Source organism: Alexandromys fortis, unplaced genomic scaffold, assembly GCF_014885135.2.
Source record: "Alexandromys fortis isolate MF-2015 unplaced genomic scaffold, M_Fortis_MF-2015_v1.1 scaffold_45, whole genome shotgun sequence".
In the NCBI taxonomy this organism is placed as follows: domain Eukaryota; kingdom Metazoa; phylum Chordata; class Mammalia; order Rodentia; family Cricetidae; genus Alexandromys; species Alexandromys fortis.
In genome coordinates, this window is record NW_026067926.1 from 10822495 (window position 1) to 10834810 (window position 12316).

Here is a 12316-nt window from a genome sequence, read left to right on the forward strand (position 1 = left end):
ACTCTTCTGGTCCTAACAGCTGGTTCTGGGGCCCAGAGCTCAGAAACCACAGCAGTTCCCGGAACAGGCTGCCTGACAGGGCTGCGGGTGGAGCTCTTGTCCACCAGGGGCCGCTGTTGCACAGTACATGGTGTCCCACACCGTCCCCATTTGAGTCACTAAGGTGTCCAGACTGCCAGGCAGATCTGTCCCTTCTTCAGATTCAGGCTGGAACTGATTGGCAAGGATTGTTCAGATCCACCAGCTACGAGCACTCTGGACAGGACTGGCCCACCATGCCAGCAGAATCCTAGCAAAAAAGCAAAGGAAAGGCACTGGATGGAGGTTGAGTATGTGTGTGTGTGGGGGGGGGGGGGGGGGGCTGAGTTTGATTCCATGTTTTCAAGCCTTTTAATCCTCTTCATTCCTGCCCTAGGAGACAGACTGGAAGTTAGACTGTAAGAGAAAGGAAGGAGCCACACTCCTTCCCATGCCCCCCAAACACATCACACACCCTGCCCCAGTCAGAGCGAGCCAGCTGACAGAAACCCTGAGTCAGGCTCTCTGCTCAGCCCCAGCCTATTCCCAGGACAGTTGACCATTGTCAGGCATAGGGGCGGAAGGAGCCCATAAGCACCTGAGGGAAAGGGAAGCATCTGGGATCTGTTTTCAGGGCACCCTGTCTCTTAATCAGAGCTTCCCCTTGGGAAAGGAGGGGCCTTGAGTCAAATCGAAGGCCTAGCATTCACAGCCTTGCTCTCCCCACACAGTAGGCTCAAACACCAGAACTGAAGCCAGCAGAGTAAGTGGCTCTCCTGCCCTAGGGCTGCACACTATGGCCACTAAGGCCTCTTTTGGATCATGAAAGACAGAAGGAATAGGAATGAGAGAGGAAAAGCCCAGGATTCCCAGTTTGACCCTGTGCCCCCCACTGTCTAGTTTGTCTGCCTTTGCATACACCCTGTAAAAGGGAATGGGAGCTGGCTACTATTCCCTGCTCACTTGAAGAACAACTGGGAGTCTTGAAAAGGCAGTGGGATGGGGAAATTGGTTGATTTTTTTAATGTGCTATTTCTGACTCACGACAATGGTGCAGAGAGAGACTCCTGCCAAGCAGGCAGTGGAGTCTTCCTATTGCCCACTTGCAGCCCACTTCCTCTTGGCCAGGGTCTCTGCCTAGCGCCCCCAGATCCTATCTCCGTCTTCCACCCAGTCCAGAGCTCCGCAAAAGCGAGCAGCAGTCTCCCTTCCCGCACCTGCCCCCACCCCCAGAGACTTCCTACTGCGACTTGCGATTGAGCGCATCTACCCTCCCCGCTCATCTTTAATTTCTTTATCGATCTTCATTAAACTCTCCCTTTGGCTCCAGGACAAAGTGAACCAACTCATTTCACACAAAAACGGGGAGGGTGAGGGTATAAAAATAAAAGAATATTCTCCTCAAAGTGAGACTGTCTCTTGTCGAAGGCCGGAAGAGTCATTTCTAGAACAGTCTAGTGAGCTGGCTAAAGTTGGTTGAGCACTGGGTTTTGAAGGTCCCCTGCTCCTTCTGGCCTTAGACCTAAGGCATGTTTCTGTTCTGCATGTAGCCCGCTCCTCGTCTTGATCACATCCTCAGTTCTGATCCTCTTTGGTCCCATTCTTTGAGCCCTCACTTCCGTCAGTCCACTAGGAACTATTGGATCTCTACTAGGGCTTTTGCAAAACCCTCAGCACCCAGTCTCCTTAGAGGACATCACACAGTCTCCCCGGGCCACCCTGTGGAGACAAAAAAGCTAGATGCAGCCAGGATATGCCCCATTCTCAGGTACCAATTAGAGACCCATCACATGGCTACTCTCTGACAAGGGAGGTACCACTTCATTGCGTGGAAGGCAAAGCCAAAGATGGGAGGGAAGTAATTAGCTCCTTGGGACACTCTCTTCCTCCCCAAACCCTGCAGTCCTTGGCAATGCCACTCTGCCTTGCTGGCCTTTCAGGAACTTCAGCAGAGTTTGGTGCATCTGCTCTCACCGAGCTGTGTGACTTTGAGGCCCTCACCCCATCATTCTGGGCTCTGGGTCGTCTTGCTTCAGCCATCTCCCAAGTGTGGTACTGAGAACACGAGCATCTCTCTGGGCTCCCCTGATTCACTGAACGGAGCTCATTGGAGACACAAAACCTCAGGGTCCTTTGTATCTCCTAAGACTGCTGTCCCCTGTCTGCCATCAAGTACTTCTATACGCCTACTGTGACCAGGTCTGCACGGACTCTTCGGTTCTCTTTCTCCAGGAGTTCTGAAAGGAGGGAGCATCCTCCGAGGTCACAGGCCAGCCTCCCTGCTCTACCTGTATTTCTGGGCTCTCCATGCCTGGTCTTTGGAACAAGCTGCTCACCTCCTCCGTGGAGTGTAGCACAGGACAAGTGAGTGCAGGATGACTGCCTGCCGAGGACAAAGGAAAAGCATAGCTAACTTCTAAAAGTGTGCTGATCCTGGGTACCAAAACAGCATGGAGCCTGGGGCTGCCTAAACTAGACCTCTACAGGGAAGACCCCTTTGGGCATTGCCAGAGAGAGCTATGGGTGTTCACAGTTTATCTCTTCCCACTCTGCCCCCTCCCCTCACCAACACCTTGAGCCTAGACCCAAAGGAGCCATTGCCCTGTGATCCCCATATGCGAAGGGCCAGATCTGTGGCAAAGAAAGAGCCTGGGGTTTGGAACAAGCCAGGGATGTATGTCAGTGCTGCGCATGTCCACCATTATCTCCCCATCTGTGAAGTGGGAAGGGAAGGCTGGTGCTCCAGTCCCACCCAGATGCTCCACGCTGGACCCCATCACCTCCCCTCTGAGGATAGCCCTCCCTCTTAGGCTAGACCACTTCCTCCTAGAGACAATAACCTTCCAGAGCCCAGTCTTTCCCAAAGCCCTTGCCGTGAACACTGCCCTGATTGCAGTCATGAGACCAGGACTCAGTTCCACTGTGAACTAACTGCTATATGTATAACAGTCCCATGAGATTTGAATGTATCCATTTATCAGGAAGGTGTGTCCAAGAGGCTCATGAAGTTCCCTGGCATAACTTGTGGGTTTTCAAAGCTCGTAGTGTGGAGACTCAGGGGCAGCCTGCCTCTCAAAGTCCTCAGGGCTCGGCTGCACTGGAGAGATGGCTTCCCAACAGACACGTGATGAAAGCAGGAGTCTGCAGAGTGAGCGATGGACAGCGTGAAGGAGCAAGCAAGCGGGTTTAGAAGTGGGTGACTGACAGCCAGAAGGAAGAAGCAGCAGTAAGCGGCTTAAAGTGAGTGATTGCGTGTGGCCAAGTATTCATCATTGCCTTGGGGATCTGACTTGGAGGAGAGGAATGCCCATCACGTCTTTTCCTTTTGTGGTAGGGGCTAAGGGATCTGGGTTAAGTCACAGACATGTTATTAGTATTCTCAGAGTATCCATGAAGCAAGCAAGGCAGGGATGATGCGTGACTTTGGAATTAAGACTTAAATCCTGCCTGCAACACTTGCTAATGATATGATTTCTGTTTGCTTGCTTGCTTGCTTGTTTACTTGCTTGCTTGTTTTGAGACAGGGTTTCTCTGCGTAGATCTGGCTGTACTGGAATTTGTTCTGTAGACCAGGCTGGCCTCAAATTTGGAGATTTGCTTACCTCTGTCCCTAAAGTACTGGGATTAAAGGCATGTGCCACCACCACCTGGTGTGATGATGTGAGTTTTGATAAGTCACAAAAACCGTCTGGGAAACTTGTTGCCTGTAAGCGGGAGCTGTTTACAGAGCTGGGCTCCTAAGTCACTGGTGATACTGAAGGCAGTGTGCACTGGAGTGGTTAGGATTCCGTGTATATTCTCACTGATGAGCATCCCTTCTCCTCACCTTCAGAGAGCAAACATGCTCTTCAACCAGCCCAGCCCTGGAAAAGATGAGCTGAACCACCCTATCTTCTGTGAGCAGCGTCAGATGGGCGCAGTGAACTGCCTCCTGTTTTTATGGCTGCAGCTTTCAACTCCAACTTGAAAGGGCTGCCGAGTTTCTTGCTTGGTTTCTTCCTACCAACCCAAAAGCTCACTGAAGTCAAGGAACTGACTGTTTTGGATGGGATGGTGATACCAACCCCCCTACTTTTTCCTCTATGTTCCCTACCATGCCAGAATGAAAGAGGATGAGAAACAAACCTCATTTGGCCATTTGGTCAACATCCAAGAAAGATTTACAGGAGCTAGGATGGTGGTGGATTAGGAAGCACATAAGCTTAGCATGCTTAACCCATTTCCTTCATTGAGTTTGCCTGTCTGGTCACCATGCAAACCAGTGCACGCACAAACACACTGTGTGTACATGTTCAGACAAAGCACTGGGAAGGAGAGAATGATAGCCAGTTTAGTCTTGGAAGATCTAGGGTTTGCTCTGAGCTCTTCCACAACCTTAGCTGTAAGTCCTTAAGCAAGTAGTTTCCCTCCTCCAAACCCATTTGTTTGTCACGTAGCAGGACCAAGGCATGAACACCTTTAACCTCCAGACAGATTACCTCCCATTCAGGGCTCTTGGCATACCATGAGGGACAAAAACTTCTAGCCAAGTGGAAAGGAAGCATTCTGCTCAAAGAAGCACCAGCTTCTCTGCTCTCTTGCTGTGTGGCCTTACACATTAGGAGCTGGAAAAGAAGCGGACTCACTATTCATCCTCCACCTTGACTAAGAAGAACACTCTCTACTCCTCTGCCTGGTCATAGGAATGGATTTGGACAGAGGCAGGGTGGGAAGGCAAGTGACTGGCTGACTTAGAGTCTAGACCTAAGCCACGAAACTGGGGAAAGGTTGGGGTCACCTGGATGGGTGGGCTCAGGCTATGGGACATAGTGTGAAGGAAGGAGGGCTGTTCTTCCCCCCAGAAAGACTCTCTGGAATGGATGCAGAGCACCCCAAATCCCACAGTCACCACAGCTATTCTGAGACACATTGGGCTTTAAGCCACAAGAATGTTCACCATACTTCCTTCAACAATTTGAAGAACACCCCGAATATCAGTTCAGCCTTTCTAGCTCTCCAAGCTAGCATCCTTAGGAATGACATATCTGAAGGGACTCTAAGCATTATCAGGGCCAAGTGACAGACCATCTGTAGACCCAGACCTACAACCTGGCCAGGGGTTCAGAGTACCTGAGGTTAGATTACCCCAGCTTAGACTGACACAGAAGCGCCTAGGACCTCCAAAGCACCAAATTCGCTATGTGACCCCCACACTGCCCTGGGACACACTGGTCCAGCAAGCCCTTGGAATGGTTCCAGTTCCCCTCCCCAAGCTGTACAGCTCTTGATGGAGTAGAGCCGTCCCTGCTTACCTAGACACCTGCGATGGTTTATCTTGATTGTCAGTTTGATTGACTGATGTGACATCTAGAAGATTGGTAACGCCTACCTCTGGGTGTGTCTATAAGTGAGTTTCCAGAGATGATTGGCACATGGAACTGGTAATGAAGACCTAAATGCAGATAGTGGCGTCCCACAGGTCAAGACCCAGAGGGAATGAGAGCAAAAGCCAAAAGGGCCTCTCTTTCCCGCCCCCACCTTTCTCACTTCATGGGGGCTACTACCATAACATAATACATAATAAAGAAACCAATCTTACCCTTTCCTCTACCACTGTGATACATTGCCTACCTCAGGCCCAGTGTAATGGATCCCATCAACCTCGTACTGAAACTAAGAACCAAATTAAACCCAAATTCCCCTTAACCCAGTCTTCCCAAATATTTTGCTGCAAGGACGGGATACTGACTGGCACGGTACTCAGTGGCAGTTTCCCTTGCCACTTTCACCCGTCACTGGTCTGGATCCACTTCCTCTGAAATCCTGACATGAAAGGACCAACCATCCCAAACTCTGAAACCACTCTTTACCAGCTTTCCTACCAGGACCTTGTTCGTCTCACACAGCGGACTCTCTTGATCTGTCACCCAACCCTGAAAATGCTTAGTTTCCCTTCAGATCTGTCGTTCCTGGTTAGACTCCAGGGCCTCTTTCCCCTTCATTTCATGAAATCCCACAGTCAAATTCCCTAATAGTTCCATCTGAAAAGGGTCTGGCAGAAAAGGGGGCTTAGGTTGAACTTGCTACAAGAAGAGGACCAAATGCCATTACCAGGCTCCCAACACCAGTCGGCTCAGAGGCGTCAGCCCGTTGAGACCACTGCCCTTACCTTCTCCAACTGATGGACACCTTCTTCTACACAGCAGATAGAGGCCAGTGTGCGGAGCGCCTGGGGGTACACGCACCGGAAGCTGTCCTGCCGGCAGACCTTGAAGAGGGCTACAACTCCACCTTCCTGTGAAGAAGAGAATATGGCATGATCTTACCGGGTGATCTTCCCTGGACTGACTCAATAAGAGCTGACAGTCCTCACTCGGCAGACATGATTTGGGGTATTCCTTACACACACTTAGACAACGATGTCCATATCCCCAATAGTACCAGTTGGAAAAGGGATTCCCTAGATGCATCTCCGATTTGGGGACCAGCAACAGACATTTTGGTGGGGTTGAGGATCCAGATCCTTCTGCTCAGCCCTCAGAATGGCCTTGTTGACTGGTAGGAAGCTGATAAAGGGACAGAGTCTGGGGATTCAGTGTCTGTTCCCACTCCATCAACCACCATGCTTCTCCTTGCTCTTTCCCATGCCAAGGAAAGCAGGCAGAAAAGGTTTGTATCAGGTCTGTTAATCATTCCCACTGTACGATGGGGGAAAAATTACTAAAGGCCAGATGGGGAAAGCGATTCCCCCCAAGTCCATGCCAGCCTCACTCCTGCTTGCAGAAGGAGAGAACTGCTTTCAGGACGCCCATGCAGCTCTTGGGTGTGAGTCCTTTATATTTGGTAGGAATGGGATCACCTTTCTCTCACCTCATGGAGACCGCCCAACAGAGTATGCACCGCCCCCCGTGGAATCTGGGCATAAGAAGCATTCTGTAACCATCACCGTGGTCCTCCCATGTTCAGAGTGAGAGCACGCACAGACCATACAGGAACACACCACAGTACTCACAGACCAACAACAACACTACCTTGTGAATGCAGAGCAAAAGTTGGTGACCCCCCTCTGGCTTTGCCTCCTCCATCTCTATCCCCCTTTCCAAGGGCTAGAAGGCACTTAGACGTGGCATCGCGTGAACAAGGGATCTGAGCACTCAGGGCAGTCACTTTTAACCTCATCCATCACTCCTACGTCTAACTATCCTAGCACCTGTTCCAAGAATCAAGCAAAATAGAGATGAGTTCAGCAAAATACTATCCCAGGTCCGATTTTTTGATAATATACCATAAGTAGATTAGGAAGCTACCATGTACTGCATCACATACTGGGGATGCAGCCTTGACTCACTGAAAGGCTAATGAATGAGCATCTTCAGAGGAAGCAAAGACCACTGCAGCCCAGCACAACTTTACTGAAACAACCTCAGATCTTCCTCTCCTCCACTCCAAGCAGGAGCTCGGGAGCTCTTCTTGCTCTAAGAGTTTCGCCCCTGACCACTGATGGGCTCAAGATGAATTGTCCAATTCAGAGAGAGGGTATTTACTAACACCTAATGTTTCATCGATTCCAGCTAACATTGACTACAAACTTTTATACCTCATCTTCCTCCTGGGGTGGTTGCTTTGGTGGGTAAGAGCTAGGCAAAAGCATTCATGCATTCAAAATATAGTCGTTTAGTGTGTGCTAGACACTGCCATGGTCCTGGTTCATACTGAACTCATGGTTTGGCAGGAAGAGCAGACAGTTCTAAAAGCAAGAACAAAGCTGGACAGAGAAAGAAAAGAAGGCGAACATGAGGCAGTTCTGGAGCACAGAGCAGGAGCCCCTTCATCTGGGAAGGGTCTGTAGAGTGGCAAGAGAAGGTCTCTGGTTTCAAATGCATATTATTCTTAGAATGCATGTTAATATTATGAATTTTAATATTATTAGAATTATTATTAGGAAAGATGCTCACCCCTTTGATCCCTTGATCTATAACTCTTTACCCTGCTTTCTGATTTTCTCATGGCACATCTGTTAGTTCCACGTACAGATCGCCCTTAGACAGCAAAGCACAGTCAAGTGACAGAAACAGAAGTGCAGGAGTTGTAAGCTGTTTCTGCCAGCCTCGCTGGTTGTCAGTAGTCTCCCTCAGGATAGAATACATAAAGATAGATATTTACATCTGGGCGTATTCATATCTAGCCATTTCAGTTGCATAGGCATCATTTTATTAGACTTATCTATTGGTAAAGCATACACAAAGGTTTACATTGAGGGTAGACAATGAAGAAATGGTGCCAAAGAATCTGAAGTGGGGAGCTCATAGACCCCGGAATGAACCTACTACTGCTATTTTACTACATGTGAATAGTCTCTCAAACTGCCTTCCAAATGTGTATCTTTCTACCCAGAGACCAGTGCAGCTCTTGGTTCACATCAGAGAAATAGATAGCACTTCAAATGTGATCAAAAGCCACTCATGAGTGAATACATATTATATTTCTCTTTCTGGGTCTGGGCTAAATCACTCAAAATGGTGTTTTCTAGATTCATCCATTTACCCACCAATTTCAAGATGTCATTATTTTTACCACTGTGTAGTACTCCACTGTGTAAATGTACCACATTTTCTTATCCATTCTTCAGCTGAGGGGCATGTAGGTTGTTTCCAGGTTCTGGTTATTACAGATAATACTACTATGAACATGGTTGAGCACATGTCCTTGTGGTATGACTGAGCATCTTTTAGATATATACCCAACATTCATATTTCTGGGTCTTGAGAAATATGAATATATTTCTCAAGAACATATTTCTCAGATTGTTTTCTAATTTTCTGAGAAGTCACCATACTGATTTTCAAAGTGGCTGTGCAAATTTGCACTCCCACCAGCAATAAAGGAGTGTTTCCCTTGCCCCACATCCTCTCCATCTTACAGGCCACAACCCCAGAGAACCTAGACAACAAAGAGGACCCTAAGAGAGACATACATGGATCTACATAGGAAGGTGAAAAAGACAAGATCTCCTGAGTATTGGGAACATAGGAGTCATGGGATAGGGTAGAAGGGGAGAAAGGAGGAAGGGCGATGAGTGGAGAAAGGTGTATAGCTCAATAAAAACAATAAAAATGAGTTATGCTCTTGAATATTAAAGAAAAAATATGATCAAAATAATTGTGTTGCATGGATGAAATTCTCAAGGAATTGGTAAAATTATAGGGGTTTGGGGGTTTCTTGCTTGTTGTTGTTTCTTAAGAAATCCAAGATCAAAGCCAGGAAGGCTGTGGCGGCCTCCTTTGGTTCAGAAGGCACTAAGACCAGAAAATCCACCTGAGCTCTGCATTTCCATCAGCCCCCCCCCCCCCGCATCATGTCTTTTCCCAAGCCTGTAAAAAATGTCCTCCTTAGCATTTTCAGTTATAAAAAAGAAGAAAGCCGTAGACCCTTGCTAAGGGGATTCAGGTCTCAATCCTGGCTCCATGTCTATTTAGTTGGGGCAAAAATGCTACGTAATTGTTTAGCACGAAAAGCAGCTGAGCTGGTCTGTGTGGAAGAACCTGGGGCTAGCTCTCTGGACAGTTGCGTGAGAGTTCGACTATGGAAGGCTTCCTGATCAGAGGGTGGCCTTGCCCCTTTATTAAACGCATGTAAAGACCCGGGCCATGTGGAAGGGGAAAGCAGGGAAGAGAGCTACCGAGGAGTTTAGACGGATTATCTGACAAACCAATCCAGAGCCCCCACCAGGACTGACAACGGCACTTATCCTGGGGTAACACTGGGATTGACTGAGCTAGCAGATCACGCTGTTGGCTGGGGCTTGTTTAATTTTATAGAAAGCTCTGGGCTCCAAGCCCAGATGCATAACAATATGAATTATTCAGACAGCTTGGGATGAGCTGTCATAACGTTGGCAGGGGCCACTCTGGGGTGTGGAGACTGGAGATGGAAGGAATTACAGAGGAGCTGGGGTAACTGTGACACAGCATGGTGGCGTTTGTGTACTCTGTGTGGAGGGGAAGAGGGCTGCCACCATCATCGTGAGGAGACTGGGCTCATTCATGGGTGTCTGGATCCAGATACACTCAGAGGACAGACCCCAGACAGACGGCCTAGGGCTCAACTAGGAGCGGCTGGGACAGATGAATGACCCAGACATCACCGTGGGCTCTGCAGGCGTCATGAAGGCCACTGGGGCACCTGTCACATTGATCCCATTGTTGAGTTCTTTCCTGCGTGTCTGGGGTAGGATGTTTTCTGCACTGGACTCCCACATGGTGCTTCTGCTACTGGAACATATTTTGCCATCGTCTGGACTGAAAAGATAGAAGGCATCACCATGTCCTCTCCCTGCTTCTACCCTCAGCCTACTTCATCCCAAGGACCAGACACAATAAGGTTGAAATGAAGATGGGCATCAGAAGACCTGGCTAAAATCCCAGCTCTGCATGAATGGGCATAACTTAAGCCCTGACCATCTGAGAACCCGCTTCCTCCCTTTAAACATGTGAATTTTGGGCTCTGGGGAGATGGCTCCATGGGTAAAGCAGTTGGTGTACAACTGTGAGGACCAGTGTTCAGATCCCCAGCACCCAGATAAATGCCAGGTAGACTTGGCAATCCTATAATCCCAGTGCACAGGAAGTAGAGACAAGAGATTCCCAGAACCAGCAGGCTAGCTAGATTAACCATGTCAGTGAGTCCTGAATTGACAGACTCTGCTTCCATGCACAAAGTACAAGGCAATCGAGGAAGACAGGCACCGTCAACCTCAGACTTTCCAATGTATGTGCCTACATATGTAGCTACACACACACATGAGCCTACACACATGCAAACATGCATACACACATACACACCACAAAATACACACATACACACCAAGAATGTAGCAGTTATAACTCTTAACATATCTGAGGACGGCTGATTCATCAATGAGGTAGCAAGCAGAAAGTACAACACAGTGCTTCGGTCGCTAATGAAAGACACGGAGGCCTAGGGAGTAGGCAGTGGGGAGAAGAGGAGGAGTGGGAAGCAAGGAAGGTAAAAGGGAGCGAAGAGCACCACTGCTGGGAGACAGTTCACAACACACAAGGCCATGTCACCTTTAATAAACAGCCTAGTTAATCTTATTGGTTCCCATGTCTCAGCTCCCCACTTATGCAACTGGAGTGGGTGCAGTCTTCTGTACAGGACTTTGAGAAGGCTTACACAAACACTCAGAACATTATCAGGCACATAGTCAATACTATCGGAATTGTTTTGTTTTTAATACTGATGTTACTATACCTATCATCATCACCACCACCATCATCATCATCATCATCATCATCATCATCACAGTGACCGTTTCCAGCTTTAGAAAACTCAGGCTCCAAGTTTCCCCAATTCCCATCAAGACCTCCCAGTCCTTACTTTCACCAGCCTCACACCCAGGGAAAGTTAATCATTCATTGTGTAATGCACCAGAAGCCAAGACAGAAGAAATGACGATTGAGACGGAGATGGCGTTGTTGGAGCAGGGACTTGGCCCTGTCAGGAGGGACCCTAAGTTTTAAGCAATGAAGCTGGTGAAAAGCAGAGAACAGAGGTAGGAGGAGCTGGTTTCAGCTGTGGGTCATATGTGACAGATGCTCATCTCAGGGATGGGTGGGGATCAAATACCATAGCTATCCCAAAAACTACCAGTCCAGGGCCTGGCACATGAGGAACAGCCAGGATACAGTACATTTGAACATTTTTTTTAATGTTTTAGTCACTACTGTTCATCTTGGAGAGGCTATGGTGGGATATAGCTCCAAGCATTATGATAAGATTTGAAATTTCTAGTCAAGGCTGTTGCCCAGAGTTGTGTGGGTAGCTGGGGGCAGGGAGACAAGGAGAGGTGAGGAAATGGAGGAAGCAGTGACCAAATGAGGAAAACAGTTCACCATGGCCGTCTGTTCAGACTGGAGTTTGACAAGATGAGAACTGCAGGCTTCCTGTTCCACCAGGAAGGCCAGACACTGTGGTGGAGTAAGGAAGTCTCTTAAAATCCCACAGTTCACAAAGGCAGGGCTGACGGTACCAGGCCTGGCCAGCCTCCTTCTATGAGCAGGGCTAGTATGAGAACTGCCTATGGTTCTTGCCCAGGCCTTCCTCCCCTGCCCTCTCCCCTCCCAGGCCTCTCTCCCCTTCCCTTTCCCCTCCCAGGCTTTCCTCTCCTGCCCTCTCCCCTCCCAGGTCTCTCTCCCCTGCCCTTTCCCCCCAGGCCTTCCTCCCCTGCCCTCTCCCCTCCCAGGTCTCTCTCCCTTGCCCTTTCCCCTCCCACCCTCCCCCCCCCCCCCCCCCCCCCCCC

General features: G+C 49.0%; 1 protein-coding gene across 2 annotated transcripts in view; it reads right to left on the reverse strand.

Annotated features, from left to right (window-relative positions):
* Positions 1-12316, reverse strand: part of Insc (INSC spindle orientation adaptor protein) — an 85288-nt gene that overhangs the window by 30244 nt on the left and 42728 nt on the right. For both annotated transcript variants that reach the window (XM_050143206.1, XM_050143205.1), the window contains exon 7: positions 6167-6292. In XM_050143206.1, the coding sequence (XP_049999163.1) occupies positions 6167-6292 (126 nt within the window). The remainder of the gene's footprint in view (positions 1-6166; positions 6293-12316) is intronic.